General features: G+C 44.8%; 1 protein-coding gene across 1 annotated transcript in view; it reads right to left on the minus strand.

The window, feature by feature from the left end:
• Positions 1-581: 581 nt before the first annotated feature.
• The window catches only part of LOC143766399 (uncharacterized), a 57878-nt gene continuing 32167 nt past the window's right edge, over positions 582-26292 (minus strand). Inside the window, exons 3-7 of the mRNA XM_077254059.1 lie at positions 4442-4621; positions 4235-4358; positions 4054-4151; positions 3767-3857; positions 582-2054 (exon numbers count right to left, since the gene is read on the minus strand). Coding sequence (XP_077110174.1) covers positions 1033-2054; positions 3767-3857; positions 4054-4151; positions 4235-4358; positions 4442-4621 — 1515 coding nt within the window. The 3' untranslated portion in view covers positions 582-1032. The remainder of the gene's footprint in view (positions 2055-3766; positions 3858-4053; positions 4152-4234; positions 4359-4441; positions 4622-26292) is intronic.

A 26292-nucleotide genomic window follows, 5' to 3' on the forward strand; every position in this document is an offset into this window, starting at 1 on the left:
ACAGACCCCAGGCAGGCCGCACAGACCCCCGGCAGGCCACACAGATCCCCGGCAGGCCACACAGACCCCCGGCCGGCCGCACAGACCCCTGAGAGGCCCGTACAGACCCCCAGCAGGCCCGCACAGACCCCCGGCAGCCCGCACTGACCCCCAAGAGGCCCGTACAGACCCCCGGCAGGCCCGCACAGACCCCTCACGGTCCCACACAGTCAGGCAGTCTCTGCCCACGCACCACCCTCACTCTTCCCCTCTCCGGAACAGGATGTACAAGGACTTATTTTAATTCTGATATTTGTGTCCCATTGACTTGCATTGGTATCGCGTATCGGTATCGGGCATATTTGATATTTTTTGGATATCGGCCGATCCAATCCGATATCGATATTTCCAAATATCGGAAGGTATCGCTCAACACTACTCTCCATTGTTTGTAAGTGGGAAAACTTGCAAAATCGGCAGTGTATCAAATACTTATTTTCTCCACTGTAAAGTCTTTTCCAGTCCGAGTTATTTTTGATGGTCAACAAAATAAGGTTCTCCATTAATTCCCTCTATGTATGATAATGAATTCTTCTCTCTTTGTAGGATTTTGACTTCTAGTTCCTTATGTTTGGTCCTGTTAAGTTAAAAAACACTTCTATAAACCTCCTATGCCGATGCGTTTCCAGTGGTGTCAGCACTTGCATTTTGTGGGCTCTGGTTGTTATGTAATTTGAGCCTTGCATCCAATTAGCGCTGCCTTCACTGTTCTCACCTTCGGAAAAACCGAACTATAAGAAGTCAAAGAGAAGTCGCAGCCCTAGCTTCCTGTTGATGTTAAATACGTCTGAGGGTGGGAACAGTGAAGCTGGGGCTGATTGGGTACAGGGAATGTGTGATGTAACAACCTCATATGAGCCCCAAGAATACGAGTGCCAATACCGCCGGAACAGCACCGGCACAGAAGGTGAATATGGTTTTTTTATTTTAACAAGGCCAAATGATGACAAACCCTTTAAGAAAATGCAATTTCCATTTAAAACATTTCCCACATTAAGAACATGAAAAAGGCTTCTCCCCTGTGTGGGTTCTCTGGTGGTGATCAAGATTTGCTTTCCGGGTAAAACATTTCCCACATTCTGAACATGTATAAGGTTTCTCCCTTGTGTGAATTCGCTGGTGCTTAACCAAATCTGATCTCTGGCTAAAACATTTCCCACATTCTGAACATGAAAAAGGCTTCTCTCCCGTATGAGTTCTCTGGTGTATAAGAAGATCTGATATCTGGTTAAAACATTTCCCACATTCTGAACATGAAAAGGGCTTCTCCCCTGAGTGAGTTCTTTGATGTACAACAAAATGAGATTTCTGGATATAACATTTCCCACATTCTGAACATGAAAAAGGCTTATCTCCCGTGTGAGTTCTCTGGTGTATATGAAGATTTGATTTCTGGTTAAAACATTTCCCACATTCTGAACAAGAAAAAGGCTTCTCCCCTGTGTGAGTTCTTTGATGTATAACAATGTAAGATTTCTTGTTAAAACATTTTCCACATTCTGAACAAGAAAAAGGCTTCTCCCCTGTGTGAGTTCTTTGATGTGTAACAAAGTGAGATTTCTTGTTAAAACATTTCCCACATTCTGAACAAGAAAAAGGCTTCTCCATTGTGTGAGTTCTCTGGTGTATAGCAAGATCTGATTTCTGGTTAAAACATCTCCCACACTTGGAACAAGCAAATCTATTCTCTGCTCTGTGAATTTTTTGATGTTTAGGAAAAGACTTTTCAAGGGGAAAACTATTTCCATATTCTGAACGTGAAAATGGCTTCTTTGCTTTAGGAGCAGTTGGTTTTTTAATGCTTATTTTGCGACGTTGATTTTCCTTAGTAGTCGGTAATGAATCAGAAGACATGATCTGTTTGAAAGGATCAGATGACAGAGCTTTGCTGTGAAGGGATGATGGTATATCTGGAGTAATGGAATTCACTTCAGTTGTATCCTGTACGATCTTAACATCATCTGATTTAAAAATTGAAAATGTCAGCTGTTCCTCTGATCTCCTGGTACAGTCATCTGTTAAGAAAAAAACAATTACTATTTTTCAACAAAATATCCTCAAATGTTATACTTTTGAGCATTTCTACTTAAACTGTCTGTAAAAATGGCAAGTTGTGTAAAAATATTGAATCATTCACCAAGAAATTGACAGTTCACAGTAGAATAGAAAACTTTATGGCATGAACCAGTAGAAAGTGGTGTTCAACTGTTTGTTCATTCTGCCTCCCACATATGGAATAAAAAGCAAACAATGTAATGTAGGAGAAATGATGTGTTCCATCTCCTCTGAGACCTGCTCCTATGATGTCTGCTTCTGCCATCAGGCACGGTCTTATTCATTCTGCAGGTGCTGGTAAAGGAGGATACATTGGAACCAGAATCTTTGGGGAGCGTAGACTCTGTCCAGCCACTAAGATTAAGGTGCCTGCGACTTGTGAGAACTATCCAGTCTGGCAATTTGGGTGTGTATGCTGTCCAACTGAAGTAATATGCTCCCTGCTTCAGCCAATTAGAAAGCAACACACCCTATTAAAGCTTGCAGCATATTGCCGGAAGCTGCCAGATGCAGCCTTGTTTCCTCTGGTTCAGTGCTCTGTGCTCAGCTCCCGGCTTATGTATTTGTTTCCTGTTGTGACCCTGGTCCATTTACTGACTACACTTGCGTCTTCTGATTTTGTATTTTCTCTGCCTTCCCGATCGTGACCAGACAATTTGACTAATGTTGTTGCCATCTCATACTACAGAAAAGCAAGTATCAACGCGGCCCAACCTAGGGGTCTGTGTGTAAGTCCAGATGCATGTAGAGGGGTTAAAGGGTGATGGGCAAAACTATGACTATACACAATAACACATACTGAAATGATCAAGCTGAACAGTCTTTTAAGTATAAAAAATTAGTAACTAATGGTGAAACATCTCTGGGGTAATTAGAGTATGAGGCTCTGTGGCTCTTGGCAATATAAACTATCATAAAGGCCAATATTTTCTATCACATGAGTTTAAAGAAGAAATATTAGACTTTTAAAGAACTATTTATATTAGTGCAAAGCTGAGGTGTCATAAATATAGATATACAGCCATGAACCAAGCACAGCTTAGAGATATATGGCATAGGTGTAATGATTTTTATGTAGTTTATCACAATCCTTCTTGAAGTTATTCGGTTTTAAAAGAAATTGAAAAGGCAGGATATAGGGAAATTCTGTTGTTATTGTACAGAAATTCACACTTGGCCCTCACTGCACACTTAATGTTATTGATCATAAAAGTAAAGTTTGGCCAGAAAGACTGGACCTGGTCTTGTAGGGACCATATGAGCACATTCAGTAGCACAGAAGAGAGAGAAGATAGATTCATCCAACAAGATATCAGGGATCTACAAAGCTAACAGCATCTTTACCCTCCGTTTTCTCTTACAGGTCCCAACTTGTCACCACATTCTATGTACACTGTCATTTTACTTTGTAATTTACAGATCTGGACAGGTAACGGTCAGCGTCTCCTAATTCCAGGGGGTAGATAGATCCTCAAGGTTGTAAGTTCTATAGAGAAGGGCTCTCAATACCCAAAGTCATTTGAACAGTTTTGGGTTGAGGAGAATGTTGTGGTCTAAAAGAAAAATGGTGATCACACGATTGTAATACGGCTGGACTACACCACCGATAAAGCAGCCACAGACTGACTGAGAAGAATCTGTGACTTCTCTGCATTTAGTGGTTACTACTAACCTGGGTAGTCATATGTAGCAATCTCCTCCTTACAACGCTCATCACCCCTCACATATGTCTCTATAGTATTAATATGGGTCAGATCTTCACTCTGAAACAAATATTGTAAAAGTCACAGACGGATGGAGAAGTTACATCTATGATCAGCTTTAATCCTGCCATCTCCACCGTTCTCATTACACAAGTATAAAACATATAATACTGGTGGATAAAGCAACACTCAGCACGAGACCTTCACAGCCGCCTACACATCATAGTGGAGATCTCATGACACCTTCTCCATCTACCTGATGATCCTGAGGAACATTGGGATCTCCTTGATTACAGTCCTGTGGAAGAACAGGACGAGGACATATCTCTGGTGTTATCTTCTTTCCGGATAGATCTGGAGGAAACACATACAGGGACAGAATTCATTCCTTACATACAGATAATTATACGCCATGTGTATTTAGTCCTGTCTATTACCTGGTGATGTGAGGGGCTGGGGAATCTCCATTATGATGTCCTTGTATATATCTTTGTGTTCTTCTAAATACTCCCACTCCTCCATGGAGAAATAGACAGCGACATCCTGACACCTTATAAGAACCTGACACATACAATGATACCATCATCTCCCAGATCTCTTCATAGCGTTATTGTATAATGTACCAGCATTCCCAGCAGTGTCACCTCTCCTGTCAGCAGCTCAATCATCTTGTAAGTGAGTTGTAGGATCTTCTGGTCATTGATGTCCTCATGTATCAGGGGGTGAGGTGGAGGCCCCATGATTGGGCTCAGGGATCTTCCCCACTGCTCAGATACAGGGTCCGGACAGCGCTCACTAGAGGTCTTCTTCACCACTGTGTAATCCTGGTTATGGAGAGACACATTAATAAATCTCACTACAGACATTTCCAGAGTCCTCATCTCTCCAGTTCTGTTCATCTGTTATTTCTATAGATAAGAATGATGTAATGCAGACCTGGGCAAAGTGCTGCCTGTGGGCCACATCAGACCCTGTGGCTGTCTCAGTCCGGCACGCTGACAGAGACAGCTGTGGGGCTGGAAACCAGGAGGTCCACCATGCCGTCCACTTGCTGTCTCCGTCTACACTGACTTCTTTGGTGGAGGAGTGGCGTCTGGCCACTTCCTTCACCAATTAGCATGTGAAACAGCTGACGCGATGATGTCATTTCTTCACGTCAGCTGTGTACTGTGGAGAGTCAGTGCACCGGAGGCAGGGAGAGAAGCAGAAGGGAATAGGACTGAGGTATGTAGTATTTTTTCTTTTTCATGTGTATGGGATGTTTGGGTGGGCATGGGGGTGACATGCTGCATATGAAGAGGCTATAGTGGTGACATGTTGCACATGGAGAGGCTATGGGGTTGGCATGCTGCACATGGGGAGGCTATACGGGACTCATTCAGTATATGAGGAGGCTGTGTGGGGCTCATGCAGTATATAGGGAGCCTGTGGGGGCCTCATGCAGTATATAGGGAGGTTGTGGGAGCCTCATGCAGTATATAGGGAGGATGTGGGGGCCTTATACAGTATATAGGGAGGCTGTGGGGGCCTCATGCAGTATATATGGAGGCTATGTGGCGCTCATGCAGTATATAGGTAAGCTGTGTGGGACTCATGCAGTATACAGTTAGGTCCATATATATTTGGACAGAGACAACATTTTTCTTATTTTGGTTATAGACATTACCACAATGAATTTTAAACAAAACAATTCAGATGCAGTTGAAGTTCAGACTTTCAGCTTTCATTTGAGGGTATCCACATTAAAATTGGATGAAGGGTTTAGGAGTTTCAGCTCCTTAACATGTGCCACCCTGTTTTTAAAGGGACCAAAAGTAATTGGACAATTGACTCCAAGGCTATTTCATGGACAGGTGTGGGTAATCCCTTCGTTATGTCATTCTCAATTAAGCAGATAAAAGGTCTGGAGTTGATTTGAAGTGTGGTGCTTGCATTTGGAAGGTTTTGCTGTGAAGTAAACATGCGGTCAAAGGAGCTCTCCATGCAGGTGAAACAAGCCATCCTTAAGCTGCGAAAACAGAAAAAACCCATCCGAGAAATTGCTACAATATTAGGAGTGGCAAAATATACAGTTTGGTACATCCTGAGAAAGAAAGAAAGCACTGGTGAACTCATCAATGCAAAAAGACCTGGGCACCCATGGAAGACAACAGTGGTGGATGATCGCAGAATAATCTCCATGGTGAAGAGAAACCCCTTCACAACAGCCAACCAAGTGAACAACACTCTCCAGGAGGTAGGCGTATCAATATCCAAGTCTACCATAAAGAGAAGACTGCATGAAAGTAAATACAGAGGGTTCACTGCACGGTGCAAGCCACTCATAAGCATCAAGAATAAAAAGGCTAGACTGGAATTTGCTAAAAAACATCTAAAAAAGCCAGCACAGTTCTGGAAGAACATTTTTTGGACAGATGAAACCAAGATCAACCTCTACCAGAATGATGGAAAGAGAAAAGTATGGCGAAGGCGTGGTACAGCTCATGATCCAAAGCATACCACATCATCAGTAAAACACGGCGGAGGCAGTGTGATGGCTTGGGCATGCATGGCTGCCAGTGGCACTGGGTCACTAGTGTTTATTGATGATGTGACACAGGACAGAAGCATCCGAATGAATTCTGAGGTATTCAGACACATACTGTGTGCTCAGATCCAGCCAAATGCAGCAAAACTGATTGGTCGTCGTTTCATACTACAGATTGACAATGACCCAAAACATAAAGCCAAAGCAACCCAGGAGTTTATTAAAGCAAAGAAGTGGAATATTCTTGAATGGCCAAGTCAGTCACCTGATCTCAACCCAATTGAGCATGCATTTCACTTGCTAAAGACTAAACTTCAGACAGAAAGGCCCACAAACAAACAGCAACTGAAAACCACTGCAGTGAAGGCCTGGCAGAGCATCAAAAAGGAGGAAACACAGAGTCTGGTGATGTCCATGAGTTCAAGACTTCAGGCAGTCATTGCCAACAAAGGGTTTTCAACCAAGCACTAAAAATAAACATTTTATTTAAAATTATTGAATCTGTCCAATTACTTTTGGTCCCTTTAAAAACAGGGTGGCACATGTTAAGAAGCTGAAACTTCTAAACCCTTCATCCAATTTTAATGTGGATACCCTTAAATGAAAGCTGAAAGTCTGAACTTCAACTGCATCTGAATTGTTTTGTTTAAAATTCATTGTGGTAATGTCTATAACCAAAATAAGAAAAATGTTGTCTCTGTCCAAATATATATGGACCTAACTGTATATAGGGAGGCTGTGTGGGACTCATGCAGTATACATAGGAAGGCTGTGTGGGGCTCATGCAGAGTATAAAGGGAGTGTGTGCGTGTGGCTCATGCAGTGTATATAGGGAGGCTGTGTGGGGCTCATACAGTATATAAAGGGAGGCTTTATGAGGCTCATGCAGTATATATAGGGAGCAAAGCCGGACTAGCCATCTGGCAAAAGCCAGATGGGCTTGTCCGGGTGTGACAAAAACCAAAACAATTATAAAGTGAGGTCTTATATCGAGTAGAAAAAAACAAAACAGAAAAAGAATATGAGGTTCCTAATAATTCTTAAAGGGAACCTGTCACCTGAATTTGGCGGGTCCGGTTTTGGATCAAATGGGCGGTGTTTTTGGGTCTTTTATTAACCCTTTTTGTCCCGCTGGCCGCATGCTGATCGCGAAATTGTCTTGCCGTTGATTCGCTTTCCTGCATAGTTAATGCGTGCACAAAGCAATCTTGCCTTGCGCACGCGCAGTATGCTTTGCCAAACTGCGGGCAAAGACGAAAACCATTAGTGCGCATGCGCCGGCGCACTATGTCCCGGAAGTATTTCACGGTGTTCCGGGACATATTGAACATTGGACATAGTGAATATTCACTGACTGTAATGAGCGGTCCCACGTGACCGCTCACACAGGAGACGCTGCAGCGCTGCGAGGAGAGAGGAGACATCGCGGGAGCTGGGTGAGTATTTCTTCTGCAATGGGCCGGGCGGCGCACTGGGGGGGGGGGAGCGGGGGGGGGCAGATGCAAACTTTAGGGGGAGGCGGGGGGCACATACAAACTTTATTTAAAAAAAAAAAAAACTTGATCTTTCATCTCTTCTCTCCAGCGGGGGAGAAGAGATGAATTCCGCCTTCAGCACAGCGGGGGGACAGCGCTTAGTGTAGGGCTGTCTCTCCTGCACGGTCCGTGTGGTCCTCAGGCGACACACAGGCAGCACACGGATGCTGCACGTGTGCCATACTGATGTGCCACGTGAGCACACGGACATGGATATCTCCGGTACCGTTTTTTTCCGCTACCGGAAATATCAGGACATGTGAAAGAGGCCTGAGACAGCTTTCTGAAATTGTCAAGGACTGGGATGCCCCACTACCTCCTGATAAGGAACCAAAATGGGAAACCTGGAAGCAGTCTTTGTGAGCCTTGGATAAAATCTATATACCGAGATGCTACGCTGTAAACTCACTTGCTGCTAGCACTAGGACGGAACTCCATGTGTTCTCGGATGCATCCACGGAGGCCATTGCAGCTGTTGCCTACCTGAAGGCGACGAGATCCGATAATCAAGATCACGTTGGCTAAGTTGGCTCCCAAGCCTGACCACACCATTCCCAGGCTCGAACTCTGTGGGGCTGTGCTTGCAGTAGAACTTGCAGACTTTATTCAGCATGAGCTGGACACTCACATAGATGACGTACAATAATAAAGTAACAGTAAAGTTGTCTTAGGTTACATCTACAACCAAACAAGGAGCTTCTACGTGTACGTCAGTAACCACATTGAGAGAATAAGGTCTTCCAAACCTGAACAGTGGCACTATATCCCGGTTCCCTGAAAAATGCCCACAAGAAAATTGCACACAGGAAAAATGCCCACAGGAAAAATGCCCACAGGAAAATTCCCCACACGGAAAATTGCCAATTACAGCATCACAAAAGTTTCAGATCTATATTTCAGGTGCAAGGTGAGGATGTTCACATAATATGTGATCAACTTGTGATTTACAGTTGACCTAGTGCAAAACTGCAAAAATGATGATCTGTGGTTTGCAGCAGTCTGTCATTCTCAGCAATAGAGAGATCTAGTCTGCTCTCATCTTGCACGGATTCTGCCTTACTCCTCCCACCAGCCCCAAACAGCAGCACATGCAGAAACAGCAGCAGTGGGATCCAGAGGAGCCATCACTGCTATCAGTACCCACAAAAGTATCACTGCTGCTGGCAGAGATAGTTGGTCCTGGAAGCCCAGAAGGCACAGCAGAAAGGTAAGATTCTGTCACTTGTACCACTTTGTGTTCTTGCTGAGAATGCATACCTCCCAACCATCCCGGACCCAGCGGGACTGTCCCGATTTTGACAGTCAGCCCCGCGATCCCGGGCGGGACATTAGTTGTCCCACACTGGTTGGGAGGTGTGTATATCACCCGGTTAGCTCCCTGAGCCCCTGCACCCGCAGAGCAGCATATTGGCTGCTCTGTGCACACAGGACCTGTGATGAAGTCACAGGATGGGAGGAGTCAGGGGTTCACATGATCGGGAGACCTCCATGTACAGGACTCTGCTGGTTGTCATGGCGCTGGAGGAAGGTAAGCATATGTGTGAGGTCAGGAGGTGTTTACAGTGTGGATGTAGCAGAGCCGTGTGTGTACGAGATGTATGGAGCGGAGCAGCATGTGAAACGTGTATGGAGCGGAGTCTTCTGTTTAACAGGTGTGCGGAGCAGAGCCACGTGTGTACGAGGTGTACAGAACAGAGCCATGTGTGTACAAGGTATACGGAGTGGAGCAGCGTGTGCAATATGTATGGAGCGGAGCCGTGTGTGTATGAGGTGTATGGAGCGGAGCCATGTGTGTACGAGGTGTACGGAGTGGAGCCGTGTGTGTACGAGATGTATGGAGAGGAGCCGTGTGTGGATAACGTGTATGGAGCGGAGTCGTGTGTGTACGAGGTGTATGGAGCGGAGTCGCATGTGTCCCTCTTTCCCTTTCTCAAGTTGGGAGGTATGGAATGTATGATATGCTTTTGCAGTGGAGTCTGATGGGCCCCAGTGCGAAATTTGGCCACACACACACGTTGGTCAGATGTACGGGCCCCTGTAGTGTTCAAAATTCTATAAAGACATATGAATTGCCCCCCTCCCCCTTCATTATGTAGTAATGTCCCCCATACTGGTATATATGCCCATCATCCTATAATCTCCCCTATGATTCTATATTATTCTCCTGCCCTGCAGAGCATCTCAGCTATAATTCTATATTATTCTCCTGATATGCAGAGCATCTCACCTATAATTCTATATTATTCTCCTGCCCTGCAGAGTATCTCACCTATAAGTCTATACTATCCCCCTGTCCTGCAGAGCATCTCACCTATTATTCTATATTATTCTCCTGCCCTGCAGAGCATCTCACCTATAATTCTATACTATTCTCCTGATCTGCAGAGCATCTCCCCTATAATTCTATATTATTCTCCTGCCCTGCAGAGCATCTCACCTATAATTCTATATTATTTTCCTGCCCTGCAGAGCATGTCACCTATAATTCTATATTATTCTCCTGCCCTGCAGAGCATCTCACATATACTTGCATACTATCCCCCTGTCCTGCAGAGCATTTAGCCTATAGCTCTATGCTATTCTCTTTTCTGCGGAGCATCTCACCTATAACTCTCTACTGTTTTCCTGTGGGTATTCATGTCTGTGGGCACTTTTCACATATCATGTGAACACCTTGCACCTGAAATATCATAGATCTGAAACTTTGTGATGCTGTAATTGGCAATTTTCTGTGAGGGGAATTTTCCGTGTGGGGAATTTTCTGTGTGGGCAATTTTCCTGTGGGCATTTTTCTGGTCACCGCTTTGAACGTATGGAATCCTGTGTTTAATGTCCTTAATAATATTCTCACTATTATTGCATCATTAAAGGGAACCTGTCACCTGAATTTGGCGGAACCGGTTTTGGGTCATATGGGCGGGGTTTTCGGGTGTTTCGGGTTTTCATGTGGGGAATTTTCATGTGGGGAATTTTCCTGTGGGCATTTTTCTGGTCACCCTATATCCCATCTGATCTTAATCCAGCCGACCATGCCACTAGACCTATGTCTATAAATTCCTTTGCTAACTCTTCTTGGCTTTCAGGTTCAAAGTTTCTGCTGGAACAGAAGGGAAGTGAGTGTTTCCAGGAAGTCTTCAGCATCCAGGATCCAGATGATGATCCAGAAGTCCGCTCCGAGGTCAGTGCTCTGGCCACGAACGCTAAACCAACCTCCACCCTCGGTTGTCAGCACTTCGAACGCTTCTCCAATTGGATGAAACTCATCAAGACTATCGCAAGGTTAGTCCAAATTGCGAGATCTTATCACAATTCACATGGAAACAAAGACTGTCATGGTTGGCACGTCTGCCAAAAAAAACTCTCTGCTGAGGACATTTCTCCCTGCGAGTCACTTATGATGCTTTATGTCCAGCAGTGTATTCAGTACCGAATGGGAATGCTTATACCACAAACAGCAGATCCCTCTGAAAAGCCCCATTGCCCATTTGAATCCACTAATGGACAACTGCGGTTTGCTGAGAGTCGGTGGTCGATTTAAACGAGCCAAGCTAGAGTTTTCAGAGCAACATCCTTGCATCATTCCCAGTAGACATCACATCACCGATCTACTGATTCGGCACTTTCATGAAAAAAACGAACACCAAGGCACGCAGATCACAGAGGGCTAGTTACGGTCTGCAGGACTTTGTATCATAGGCATGAAAAGACGTGTAGCGGGATCAATACATCGCTGTGTGCAATGTCGCAAAACTAGAGGAAAACAGGTGCATCAGCAAATAGCCGACCTACCCTTCGACAGTCTGAGTTCCAAACCGCCTTTCACCTACATTGGCCTAGACGTCTTTGGGCCATGGATGGTATCTGCACGCAGGACTCGTGGAGGTCATACCAACAGCAAATGTTGGACCGTACTATTCACTTGCATGAGTATCCGTGCCATTCACATAGAAGTGATAGAATCTATGGACACATCCAGCCTGATTAACGCTCTTCGGCGGTTTCTAGCGATCAGAGGAACAGTGAAACAATTAAGGTCTGACCGCGGAAGCACATCGGTGCATGTCGAGAGCTGGATAGTGACATCAAGCCAATTCAGGATCAACTGGCAGAAAGAGGTTGCACCTAGATCTACAATCCTCCGCATAGTTCTCACATGGGAGGTTCCTGGGAAAGGATGATCGGGATCTCACGCAACATCTTGAACTCTATGCTTATGGACATAAACTCTTCAAGACTTACGCATGAGACCTTGGTTACTCTTCTGGCTGAAGTTTCTGCCATAATCAACTCAAGACCCCTTGTCCCAGTGTCAATGGATCCTGAAATGCCAACTATTCTTACGCCGGCTACTCTTCTTACCCAAAAGATTGGAAACGCGCTAACAGTCAGTGGAGAGTTTACTCACGCAAACTCCTACCAGAAGCAGTGGAAACGCGTACAGTACCTCGCTGATTACTTCTGGAACCGGTGGAAAAAGGAGTACCTTGTGGTTCTGCAAGGAAGAAAATGGCAACAGAGTAAACCGAACTTGAAAGAAGGAGATATCGTATTAATGAAGGAACAACAAGCTCAAGGGATTGACTGGCCTATGGGAATCATAACAAAGACTTTCCCTAGTGAAGACGGTAAGGTCCGTAAGGTGGAGCTGAAAGTCCTTAGGAAAGGTGAACCTAAGATATTTCAGAGGCCAATCCACGAGCTCATATTGGTACTACCAATCGAGGACATTCCGGTAGGATAAACTATGAATAGACCACTGCACTACTACTTGCCCATTGGATTACAGTTGCATCAGAGATAGTTTGGCCTAGTGCGGCTTCTCTGATCCGAAGATGGGTTTTCCTTTGGATTATCTCAGGAACTGACGTAAATTAATGTCTTATCTTGTTTAAAGTTGTTAATGCATTGCATGCATGTTTGGTTTCATTTTCTAGGTTGTTGGACATTATTTTAAGGACATTAATATAGTGAAATCCCTTACGGAATTTCAGACGGGGAGTGTGCTGTTCCATGTATGTTGTTATATTTTACTCTGTATTTTACTCTGCTGCCACCCAATGGCCTTTTTCCATATGGCAGCTTGTTATTCATTTATTCTTGTGGGCATGTCTTTACTTCCGGTTAAGGGGTCAAGTCTTCTTTTCCTCTGGCCGCCATTTATTTCATTTTCAGTTTACTTTCTGTTGTGAGAGGACACGATTTAACCAGGCTTAGGAAGGCATCAGTCTTTCGACCTCTTTTGTTGCTCACACCTGCAGTCATACTTGGTGCTACATCTTACTGTACCTTGTCTACACCTGCATTTCTGGAGAAAGTACTGTATTACCAGTTATACGCTGTATGTCCAGATTTCCAAATAAACAAGTCTGGATTGCACAATCCCTGGTGTGCATCATCTCTCCGGATGCTGAGCAGCATTGGTCCTGTCTGCCTCACGTGGAGGAAAACACTGAAGGTATGAAATCTCTCTCTCACAACCCTTATTAGTCAACTACACCTCCATTCGCCTCATGTGCGGACAGAACAGTTCCTCTCTTCTCTTCTACACACAGGTATTTTATCCATCTATCCATTTGTATGTTGACTGGAAGTGTGAACTGAACACCATATTTAGCAAGCTATGCACATGGTATTTTATCCATCCATCCATTTGTATGTTGACTGGAAGTGTGAACTGAACACCATATTTAGCAAGCTATGCACATGGTATTTTATCCATCACTCCTGTGTTGTTGTTTTTTTTTTTTTTTTTAAACATCTTTTTATTAAGGTTAAAACATATAACAACCAAAATACAACAGTAAAAATATATTGGTGCGGTGGTATACATAGTTTTAGAAACAGTCTATTCATGATAACTCAGTAGTATCTCAGTTGAACCGACTGGTAGTGTACACAGTTAGAACTGGGTAAATCATCTAATGAGGTCGGCATTCGGCAAAGTATAGCAGAATAGTACCTTCTTTCAAAAGTAGAGTAAGTAGTTCACCAATATACCCTTGATCTAACAGACATTAAATTAAAACATAAAGAGAGGAAGGAGAGGGTAGGGAAAGTAAGGATAAGGGTTTATTTCTGATGTGGAGAAAGCAGCCGGCGTGTCAAGAAATAGACTGGTGAGATGCTATTGCGCATCAGAGTGTTTGTTGTTAGGTTGTAGAGGCATCTAAGAATCCGGGGATCATTAGGAGTTAATGATGGCTAGGTATTCACTGCTAGATCTAAAATATTTCCAGGGAGCCCATGTTAAATAGAATCTATCTTGTGAGAAATAGGTGTATGCAGAGATTTCCTCTATGTAGTATAACTGATCCACCTTATTAACCCAATCTGAGAGGCTCGAGCGGCTCTTGGCCATCCAGTGGGCTGGGATAAGGAGCTTAGCTGCTGAGAGAAGAAATGCCAAGAGATTTATTTTTAAATCTTGATTTGTCCCCCCTCCAATTCAGGAAAATGAGTGTCAGAGAAGGAGGTTGTAGTAGTTTTCATATGTCAGTTGTGTATTTCATCACTTCCTTCCAAAAGGATTGAATTGTTTCACATGACCACCACATATGTAGGAAAGTTCCGGTATCTTTAGAGCATCTCCAACAGGTTGATGTGGTCTTGGGGTACCATAGGTGGGATAAAGATGGGGTGGTATACCATCTAGTGATGATTTTGTACGAATTTTCCTGTACCCTAATGCAACTTGAAGGGCCATGTGAATTTTTATATATTTGATCTCCCTCCCAATCTTGCCATTCAATACCTAAATCCTTCTCCCAACTACGAATAAAAGCTCGTTGTGGGGTTGTGTTCACTATAATTACTTGATATATTTTTGTCAAAACTTTCTTTGGTGGATTCCTTTGCACTAAGAGTTTCTCGAAAATTGTCAGCTCTCCATGAAAGTGACCAGTCTTGAAATAGTGTTTTATGGCATTTTTGAGCCTATTATAGTGAAGGAAGCGTAATTGAAGTTGGGGGAATTTTGATTGTAACTCCGTTAATGGGAGCAAAGTGCCGTCAGTCATTATACATTCCAGATTCCTCTGATCTTATATAGGGGGTCCGCCATTGGAGAAGTAGAATCTTTCGGGTAAATCTCTGGTAAGTCCGCCACTCTAACCAATGGAGAGGGCAGAGGCATCAGTACCTGCGAGTGTCTTGACCAAGTTCTAATAATGTTTTTGGATATTACGTTATAGATTTAAATTTTTTCAATAAATTCTTTGGAGGCATGTAATATAGCATGTAGGGGGATTGGGATTGTGGTATCCGCAATCTGTGTCCAAGGCTTCTGGACATCTCTCCACCAATTAATTATTAAAGATAATGTCGCCGCAGTATGGTACTTTTGAGGATCTGGGGCTCCCATGCCCCCCCTAGACTTGGGAAGTGATAGCGTCGCATAACTGATTCTGGGCCTAGAATCACTCCAGATATACCTTCCAAACATCGAGCATACCCTTGAGAAGAATGCATTGGGGACGGTTATTGGTAACATTCTGGAAATATAACTGAATTTAGGGAGTATAAATCCTTTCAGAAGATTCTTCCTTCCTATCCATGAGATGTAAGGGGCTCTCCAAGATTTCATCAACTCCATGGTATTATTAAGAAGTGGAGTGTAGATAAGTGAGACGAGTAAATGCCAGTGCGGACTCACATTAATTCCTAAGTATTTGATGAATTTCGAGTTCCATTTTATTGGAAATTTAGTTGTGATGCCTCGGATGATTTTTTGCTCTACGTTTATGCTCATTGCTTCCGATTTGTCTAAATTTATTTTAAAATTGGAGAGAGTCCCAAACTTCTCTTACAAACCTAACACTGCTGGCATCTCTCTATCAGGGCTGGTTAGAGTTAGTAGTAAGTCATCGGCAAAGGCCGCTACTGTATGGGTTGATCCTTCCACTTGAACTCCCACTATATCTGGGTGCTGTCTTATATTCTGGATTACAGTTTCGATCAACAGGACAAACCGTGTAGGGGACAAGGGACAACCCTGTCGCGTGCCATTCTTAATTTCAAAGGGGGCGGAAAGATCTCCGTTTACCCTCACTTTTGCGATAGGGGAATTATACATTTGAAAAATAGCTTTTATTAGGATCGGTGGGAAGCCAAAGCGTCCCAACGTCTCCTGCATGAATGTCCAGTCCACCCTGTCGAACGCCTTCTCAGCGTCTGTCCCCAGCAGAACCAATGGTTTGCTGTGAGTGATAGCATGTTGCATTAGATAGAGTATTTTCAAAGAATTGTCTCTTCCTTCTCTGCCCCTCACAAAACCTGTTTGCTCTGGCAAAACCAATGAGTCTAGTATCAGGTTGATTCGATTGGCGATCATTTTTGCAAACAATTTAAGATCATTGTTTAGAAGAGAAATCGGCCTGTAGTTGCTGCACACTTTGGGGTCCTTTCCCTCCTTGCGTATTAGAGAGATATGGGCCTCTAATGTTTGTTTGGGAAAGGGTGCTCCTTCTAGTGTTTTATTGAACAATTTGAGAAGAAGGGGGCTAAGGATCTCCTGGAAGGTTTTGTAATAAGAGCTTGGGAGTCCATCAGGCCCTGGACTTTTACCCATTGGACAGCTCGACAGGGCGGACGGGAGTTCACTTAGCCCAAAGGGGACCGCCAAATCAGTCCCTCACTGAGGGACGGGAGTTTTAGTGATTCAAGGAATAAGTTGATCTCGACTTTACGTTTAGTTAATTGGTCGACAGTTTCACCCTGGCGTATATTATATAAGTCAGCATAATAATCTCTGAAGGCAGAGGCAATTTCTTCTGGACTTTTAGTTAAAGTCCCCTTCGGGGTTTTTATTGAGTATATTAATGCTCTTGCCTTCCGTTTTTTGATCATAGTTACCATAAACCTAGACATTTTATCTCCGTGTGGGAACATTTTATTTTTCCATCTAGTGTATATTTTAAGCGAGTCTTGGTTTAAAAGGTCTTTCAAAGCTTGTCTTTTCTTTGAGAGTGATGTTAGTATTTGGGGGTCTAGTGATAATTTGTGGTTTTGTTCCAGCTCCTGAATCTCTTTATAAAGGGCTTTAACCTCCGTTTGCTTTGTTTTATTTTTATACGAGAACAAGGAGATCATCTCTGCTCTTATGACAGCCTTATGGGCTTCCCATACCGTTACAAAGGGAATGGTGTCACTGTCATTAATGTCAAAGAATTCCTTTAGTTTTTTTAGTATCTTGTCTCTGGATTGTTTATCGGTCAATAAAGTCTCATTCAATCTCCACACATGGCCAGTGACCAATCAGTATTTTGCTGATAAGTATCGAGTGGTCTGAGTGAACATTTGGGGTTATTTGAATGTCTTTCAGAAGTGAAAACATCTGCAGTGGAATAAAAAAAATAATCAATACGACTGTAAGACATTTGTGTTTGGGAAAAGTGCATATAATCCTTGGAGGTAGTGTGGAAGCACCTCCAGGCATCTATTAATTGGTGAAAATTAAGAATCGAGTGAATTTGTCTGAAAGCTTTTTTGGTGATATTAGATCTCCCAGTGGAAGAGTCCATTACAGGTTCTAGTGGAGTATTGAAGTCTCTTCCAATTATTAATGCTCCTTCGACAAAACTATCCACTTCCTTCATTGTTTTAGCTAGCCAAATATCTTGTTTTGTGTTGGGTGTGTAGACATTGCCTATTGTGATTAATTTATGTGCGATTAAGCCCTTAACAAAGATGTACCTGCCCTCTTTGTCTGCAAGAGTCTAGCAGCTGGAAAGGGGTATGTTTAGATATAGCTATCGCCACTCCCTTAGATTTCCTGGATGTCGAGAAAGAATGAAACCATGTATTATAATAATGTTTTTCGAAACTGGGGGATTTGTCCTGGATACAGTGAGTTTCTTGTAATAAGATAATATCTACCGTATATACTCGAGTATAAGTCGAGATTTTCAGCCCAAATTTTTGGGCTGAAAGTACCCCTCTCGGCTTATACTCGAGTCATGATCGGTGGTGGGGGCGGCGGGTGAGGACTGTCATATACTCACCTAGTTCCGGCGTTCCTGTCGCTCCCCCTGCCCGTCCCACGGTCTCCGGGTGCCGCAGCTCTTCCCCTGGTCAGCGGTCACGTGGGACCGCTCATTAGAGAAATGAATATGGACTCCACTCCCATAGGGGTGGAGCCGCCTATTCATTTCTCTAATGACGGTGCCGGTGACCGCTGATAGAGGAAGAGGCTGCGGCACCGAAGACCAGCTGTCCGGGGGAAGGAGCGGGATGCCGGGAGCAGGTAAGTATTACATATTCACCTGTCCTCGTTCCACACACCGGGCGCCGCGCCATCTTCCCGGCGTCTCTCCGCACTGACTGTGCAGGTCAGAGGGCGCGATGACGCATATAGTGTGCGCGCCGCCCTCTGCCTGATCAGTCAGTGCGGAGAGACGCCGGGACGGGACGCCGAGGAGCTGCAAGCAAGAGAGGTGAGTATGTGTTTTTTTTTTTTTATTGCAGCAGCAGCACTGTATATGTGGCACAGATTTATGTGGAGCATCTATGGGGCAATGGTGCAGAGCACTGTATATATGGCACAGGCACAGCTTTATGTGGAGCATCTATGGGGCAACGGTGCAGAGCACTGTATATATGGCACAGATTTATGTGGAGCATCTATGGGGCAACGGTGCAGAGAACTGTATATATGGCACAGATTTATGTGGAGTATCTATGGGGCAACGGTGCAGAGCATTGTATATATGGCACAGATTTATGTGGAGCATCTATGGGGCAACGGTGCAGAGCACTGTATATATGGCACAGCTTTATGTGGAGTATCTATGGGGCAACGGTGCAGAGCATTGTATATATGGCACAGATTTATGTGGAATATCTATGGGGCAACGGTGCAGAGCATTGTATATATGGCACAGCTTTATGTGGAGCATTTATGGGGCCATAATCAAAGGTGCAGAGCATTATATATGGCACAGCTATCTATGGGGCCATAATCAAAGGTGCAGAGCATTCTATATGGCACAGCTATCTATGGGGCCATAATCAAAGGTGCAGAGCATTATATATGGCACAGCTTTCTATGGAGCATCTATGGGGCCATAATGAACTGTGCAGAGCATTATATATGGGGCACTTTATGTGGAGCGCCTATGGGGCCATACTGAACGGTGCAGACCATTATATATGGCACAGCTTTATGTGGAGCATCTATGGGGCCATAATGAACGGTATGGAGTATCTATTTTTAATTTTGAAATTCACCGGTACCTGCTGCATTTTCCACCCTAGGCTTATACTCGAGTCAATAAGTTTTCCCAGTTTTTTTGTGGCAAAATTAGGGGGGTCGGCTTATACTCGGGTCGGCTTATACTCGAGCATATACGGTACTCCCAATTTCTTAATGTGTGATAGTACCTGGGCTCTCTTGATCGGCGCGTTTAGGCCTCTTACGTTATATGAAGCGATGGCTGTCCCCTGAGTGTGATCAGTCATTCTGAATCTGGATGTGGCTCAGTCTCCATTGCTTATATAGGTTTGTTCGCCGGCAGGGATGGGGGGGAGGGTAGGAGGGTGAGAAATTGAAAAAGAGAGGTGAAGAAACAGTAACATTATAACAAAAACAGGGGCTAAGCGCCCAGTACCATATATTAGAACCATTAGGCTTTTTAGGTTATACCAAGCTGGAAATTAAGTCTAAGAAGCGATAATAGACAACGAACATGACATTCAAATAATCTATTTATCCTCTAAAAGCGGAGATTATTAAACTATCTTTTAGAAGCAATCTACACTTATATCAATAACGATTTTAAAGTGGTCCAGAAACTTTTTTTTTTTTTTTCTTTAGAGTAGTTAAACATTCGAATGTATAAATTGGATAATCATTTGTAGTCACTGAACCACTTTCGGGACTACGGCAACTAAAGGGAAGTATCTTCGTTCAAGATCTTTGTTTCAAAAAGTAGGAAGGTGGGAGTTCTCAAGGCATTGCGAAAATTCATCGCTGAGATTTCGTTTGGCGCTTTTTAGGTCGTTGTCCCTTCGGATTCTCTGTAGTGTTCCACGGCTCATTGTCCGGGAGGTTCGGGAGGAGAAGATCATTACGAATTGTCCTCAGATCTGGAAGGTGGTCCAAATGAATGTCTAGTTCCTCGCAAACTCGGCTGACGTCCGAAGATGTTCTAATTGTGAACTTATTCCCATTAGCAGTTATGAGTATACCAAATGGGAATAGCCAGCGAAAAAGGAAGCGCCGTTCCTTGAGGACGTCTGTCAGAGGCCTCAGAAGGTATCTTTTGGTAAGGGTTGATGGTGCGAGGTCTTGAAAAATTTGGATTTTTGAGGTTTTATATGTCAGGGTTTCTTGAGATCTGGCATTTCTAATGATTTTTTCTTTCACTCGGAAGTCCATAATCTTGCAAATGATATCTCTTGGTCGCTCCGAGGTTTTAGGTTTTGGTTTTAATACTCTATGAGCCCTCTCCAAGACCAGAGTCTCATCCCTACTTAGTTCCGGCAGCGGGAGGAAGAGCTCCTGGAGAATAGCGGGGACATCCTCCCGGTCAGGGGCCTCTGGAATGCCCCTCACTCTCAAGTTGTTTCTTCTGTTTCTGTTCTCTATATCCTCCATGGCGGTGCAAAGGTTGTTAAGATAGTCCTCATGTTGTTGAATACCTGAGGAGAGAGCTTTAGCATAAGTTGTGAGTTTCGCCTGGGTTTCCTCTAGTTCTTCCACTCTGTTACTGATAAGTTGTATGTCCTTCTTAATTTCAGAGAGATCTTTAGATAAAGGTGCCAGAGCAGTAGTTAGAATATTCTTAAGGAAACCTCTAGATATTGGTTTGTCGGAATCTTCAGGATCAGACGGGCTTCCTCCCCATTCACCAGATCCCGAATCCTCCTGGGCATCTTTGTTACATGGTGAATTTTGTTTAGAACCTCCAGTTTTAGTGATACATTTTTCCATGTTATTGTTTGGAGGTGGTCCACCGTGATCCGTGGAAAGGCCAATTTTAACCATATTTTCTTTAAAAGAGTCTCCCTTTTTTTTTTTTTTTTAAATTATAATTTTTTAAAGTGTTCTTCCTGCTTGGGCCCTAGTCTCCACTAGATGGGGTAGTTGCTGCAATTTTAGCTCCTTTTATGTTGAGACATATGATAAAAGTGTGATAGAAATATATATATCATGTAGATCTCACTTGCATGTATACTCCTCTATAATTATATATATACTCATATATACTCACAGCTAATATATACATTATAATCAATGGTTTAAAATGGCTGACAAACTGATATAAGCCAGACCAACAGTATGGGGCTTTCCAAGCAAAAATAGGAACTTGGGTCAGATGTCCTGAAATAATGTCTAGAATATCGCTGAATCTTGCTGAAATGGCAGATCAACAGTGTCAGATGTATTAAGTGCTGACCAGATGTCTCAACTTTGTCCTAAATGCCGAGAGCTACATTTTAGTTGCCTAATCAGCAGTCATATGTGCATTAATCACAATATTCCATATATGTTTAGATAACCAATGACAGAGGAGCTACACAATATGGTAATTAACTAACCACCCCTGACAACCCCTAACCACTCCTTTCTATATGCAATTTATAAAACTATGTATGTACAATAAAGTTTCAGTATTGATGGAATGTTGTTCTGTCACAATTGTGTACAGTCCATTCTTGATGAGCGCTCAAAATACTCAGTCTTATTGGGAGCGGCCACAGCGCACACAGGGATAAATTTATCCAAACCCAAATTTTCCATAACATAATGCGCCCAACAAGGGGCATGGATGAAACGCACGGGATCCTACTGACCGGAGATACGGAGGTGTTGGCCATGGCCTTGGTGCACGGGACAGAGACTGCGCAGCTCCATAAGTAAGGTAAGAAAATGTTATCATCTTACCTGAAAGTCCCCTGTGCCCAGTCCGGGTCTATACCTCTTGCCGGTCAGGTGTGGTCACCACCGCATTTCCCAGGTAGTGTAAAAAGTCCAAGCCCGTATCCACGTATCCAAACCCTGGGAGGTGTCTGCTGTGTGCCGTGTATGTGTTCTGTGTTTGTGTAAGATCCGGGAGAAGGAAGGAAAAGTGACTTTTGTTTGTGGTGGCAGGGTAACAGACAGCAGGAGGTCAAATCGCTGAATAAGCTATCACAGATTCCCGTGCAATAGGAGACAGGAGGTCTCGGGACAGGCAGTCCCATGTTCCAGGCTCGGATGGTGATAGCTTTGAGGGCTGCCACTGATTCCCGTAGCCGGCGACCAGTCAGGACGACCAGAGCGGAGGGTGGTTTTCCCGGCATGTGTGTGCCCAGTGCGATTGATAGTTGTCTGTTCCCAGAATGGCCTGCACGTGCCACAGAATAATAAAGAGGGCAATTGATTCTCCCGGACGTGTATTTGTTGGTTAATGTCACGTATTGTCAAGAATTGCTGTCTTAAGAACATATGTAAGAGAAAGTTTTTTCTTTTCTTTCTCTCTCTTCTACGAACTTCCTCTTTCTCCGCGCTGTTTAGCAGAGAGATATGCATTTTAAATCACACTGTCACATTTGTTTTTTTTTCTTTTTTTTTCTTCTGCAGATGCTACTATGTGTAGCTATTTGTGAAGAAGTGAAACAAATTGTATCTATCATTTTTGATGCGACATACGTGTTTTCAGATACGTTATTATAGTGACAAAAACTTCATCTGCAAGACCAATACTTCAAATTGCCCTGAAAGTGGATGGCGTTGTCGGATCTTTTCTTCTGCACACTGGTGCAGCCAGAAGTGTGATGAGACCTGTGGAACTCGCTGATCCCACCTGCCTATCAGAATCCTCTATGCCTCGCATGGTCATTGATGGTCAAGTCAGACATTCTCAGCTTACAAAGCCACTGAGCGTGTGCACTCAGCCAGGACACACTATCCTGTTCCAGTTTGTGGTGTCAAGCACCTGCCCACTCAACCTACTGGGGACAGACCTACTGCAGAAGCTGAAGGCAACCACAGTGTTCCAGGAAGATGGGACAGTGACACTTTCTTCATCCCTGACCCAAGAATGATGCTGGTGGCCCTACAAGAACCTTTAGCAACTGATGAGGCCTACCCAAGGAGGTACTGGACGTAGTACCAGAAAGTCTATGGTCTAAGGCAGAGGTCCCCAACCGCCGGTCCGCGGACCGGGACCGGGCCGTTGGGGTTTTTCAGCCGGTCCGCGGCGCCGCAGCTCTTCCCCTGTTCAGCGGTCACGTGGGACCGCTGATTAGAGAAATGAATAGGCTGCTCCACCTCCCATAGGGGCGGAGCCGCCTATTCATTTCTCTAATGAAGCGGTGCCGGTGACCGCTGATAGAGGAAGAGGCTGCGGCACCGAAGAGCAGCTGTCCGGGGGAAGGAGCGGGACGCCGGGAGCAGGTAAGTATGTCATATTCACCTGTCCTGGTTCCACACGCCGGGCGCCGCTGTCTCCATCTTCCCGGCGTCTCTCTCTCCTCACTGACTGTGCAGGCAGAGGGCGCGATGACGCATATAGTGTGCGCGCCGCCCTCTGCCTGATCAGTCAGTGCAGGGAGACGCCGGGAAGATGGCGCCGAGGAGCTGCAAGAGAGGTGAGTATGTGTTTTATTATTTTTATTGCAGCAGCAGCAGCACAGCTATGGGGCAATAATAAACAGTGCAGAGCACTGTATGGCACAGCTATGGGGCAATTATGAACGGTGCAGAGCACTGTATGGCACAGCTATGGGGCAATAATGGTGCAGAGCACTATATGGCACAGCTATGGGGCAATTATGAACGGTGCAGAGCACTGTATGGCACAGCTATGAGGCAATAATGGTGCAGAGCACTGTATGGCACAGCTATGGGGCAATAATGGTGCAGAGCACTGTATGGCACAGCTATGGGGCAATTATGAACGGTGCAGAGCACTATATGGCACAGCTATGGGGCAATTATGAACGGTGCAGAGCACTGTATGGCACAGCTATGGGGCAATAATGGTGCAGAGCACTATGGCACAGCTATGGGGCAATAATGGTGCAGAGCACTGTATGGCACAGCTATGGGGCAATTATGAACGGTGCAGAGCACTATATGGCACAGCTATGGGGCAATTATGAACGGTGCAGAGCACTGTATGGCACAGCTATGGGGCAATAATGGTGCAGAGCACTGTATGGCACAGCTATGGGGCAATAATGGTGCAGAGCACTGTATGGCACAGCTATGGGGCAATTATGAACGGTGCAGAGCACTATATGGCACAGCTATGGGGCAATTATGAACGGTGCAGAGCACTGTATGGCACAGCTATGGGGCAATAATGGTGCAGAGCACTATATGGCACAGCTATGGGGCAATAATGGTGCAGAGCACCAGGGAAACAAGCATGGTGCTCCCACTCATTCTGAACCTATGGTAAGTTGAATCACATTCTCATTATAAATGTCATAATTATATGATAAGTATGCACTAAGCTCCATCCCTCCATAACCCCACCCCCATATGACCAAAGCCCCGCCCCTGCCCCACCCCCACCGGGCCATGGAAAACTGGTCTGGCTTAAAGCCGGTCCCTGGTGCAAAAAAGGTTGGGGACCTCTGGTCTAAGGGACCCCAGGACGTGAGAAAACCTCAAGTTGCCCCAGTACGGGTGTCACTCAAGCCATGTACCCCGTACCCTCGTAAGGCCCAGGCCAGGCCTAGAGTCAAGCTGCCTCTGACCAACTGAAGGTCTACCTGGAAATAGGAATCATTGTTCCTTGCACATCGCCTTGCAATCCTCTGCTTTCCCCGTCAAGAAAAAGACAGTAAAATGAGAGTCAGCCAAGTTCAGAATGGTACATGACCTGAGAGCTGTGAATGACGCCACAATGTTTGAAACTCCAATTGTGTCGGATCCGCACACATGCTGCTCACGAATGTACCTGCCACAGCAAAAGTGTTCACAGTGACCGACCTGGCTAATGCTTTCTCCAGTGTTCCCCTTCATGCAGAGGATCAGTTCCTGTTTGCCTTAACGCACCAGGGGGGACACCACACATGGACAGTGATGCCACAGTAGGCCCAGAACAGCCCTTCACAGTTCACCAAAGCAATGTCCACAGTCCTCACCAACTGGGTCACAGAACATGCAGAAGTAACCCTGCTACAATACGTGGACAATCTACTCCTTTGTGCAGTTGGCTTTGACACGTGTAAAGCCCATCTCTTGTATCTCCTACTCTACCTGGCGGAGCAGCATCGCAAAGTCTCAAAGAATAAAGTCCAGTGGTGTCTGAAGCAAGTTACATTCCAGAGACACTATTGCTCAACAGGCGAAACACCTGACAGATGACCGGAAGACCACAGTGGAGAAGATGGTTCCTCCAACAACTCCAAAAGGTGCTACAGGCCTTCTTTGGTCTAGTTTCGTATTGCAGAGCCTGGATCCCTGATGCTTCAGTCCTAATGCAGCCTCTGTGTGAATACATCAGTGTGACTCCGTTCCTCCTGACAGATGCAGCCTTCAGCTTGTTCAAGAAGTTAAAAGGCGCAGTAGTCTCAGCGCCAGCACTAGGCCTATCTGACTACGAGAAGCCATTCCGTCTCTACTTGATGAGAAAAGAAGGCCTTGCTACTGGAGTCCTGACGCAGCTTCAGGGGGGAAAGCAGAGACTTTTGGACTACTTTTCACTTCTTCCCGCATGAGAGCAGCAGTTGTAGCACACGCCCTCCTGGACAGGACTACTGACAATATTGGAAAAACCATTGGAAATCCTGGATCTGTATGGCATCTCAGCAATCCTCAACCAAACCCAGCAAAAATATCTCTCCACCACCAGGCATCTTCGCCTCCAGTGCTCTCTACTCCTGCCCAACAATGTCACCATCTCCAGATGCACAGTCCTCAACCCGTCCACTCTACTCCCACTCCCAAGGGGGGATACAGATATGGATCCTCAGATAAAAAGTCTGATCAAAATGATACCTTCTGCAGGGATCTGAATTTGCTCTGGACGGATGACCATGATTACTTCAGTATCGTGCAACAGGAAACAGCAGGACTAACCAATGTGGCAGAAGAGCCGCTGACCAACCCAGAGTTGATCCTCTACGTAGATGGCTCCAGATTTGCAGATGATGAAGGAAGATTCCACATGGGATGTGCAGTGACCAGCAATCAAGAGATCCTGTGGTCCAGAAGTCTGCCGCCTAGTCTGTCAGCCCAGGAAGCAGAACTGATAGCGCTGATGAAGGCCTACCAGATGGCAGAAGACAAGACTGAGAAAATGTATACCGATTCAAGGTACTCGCATGGCATAGCACACGACTTCGGACCCATCTGGGCTGCAAGGGACTTCATCACAGCAAGTGGAACAACCGTGAAGCATCATGGAGCCATTAAGGACCTGCTGAACGCACTTCAACTCCCAAAAGTGGTGGCAGTATTAAAAGTCAAAGCGCATGGAAAACTAAACACAGTAGAGGC

This window comes from Ranitomeya variabilis, chromosome 4, assembly GCF_051348905.1.
Source record: "Ranitomeya variabilis isolate aRanVar5 chromosome 4, aRanVar5.hap1, whole genome shotgun sequence".
Taxonomy (NCBI): Eukaryota; Metazoa; Chordata; class Amphibia; order Anura; family Dendrobatidae; genus Ranitomeya; species Ranitomeya variabilis.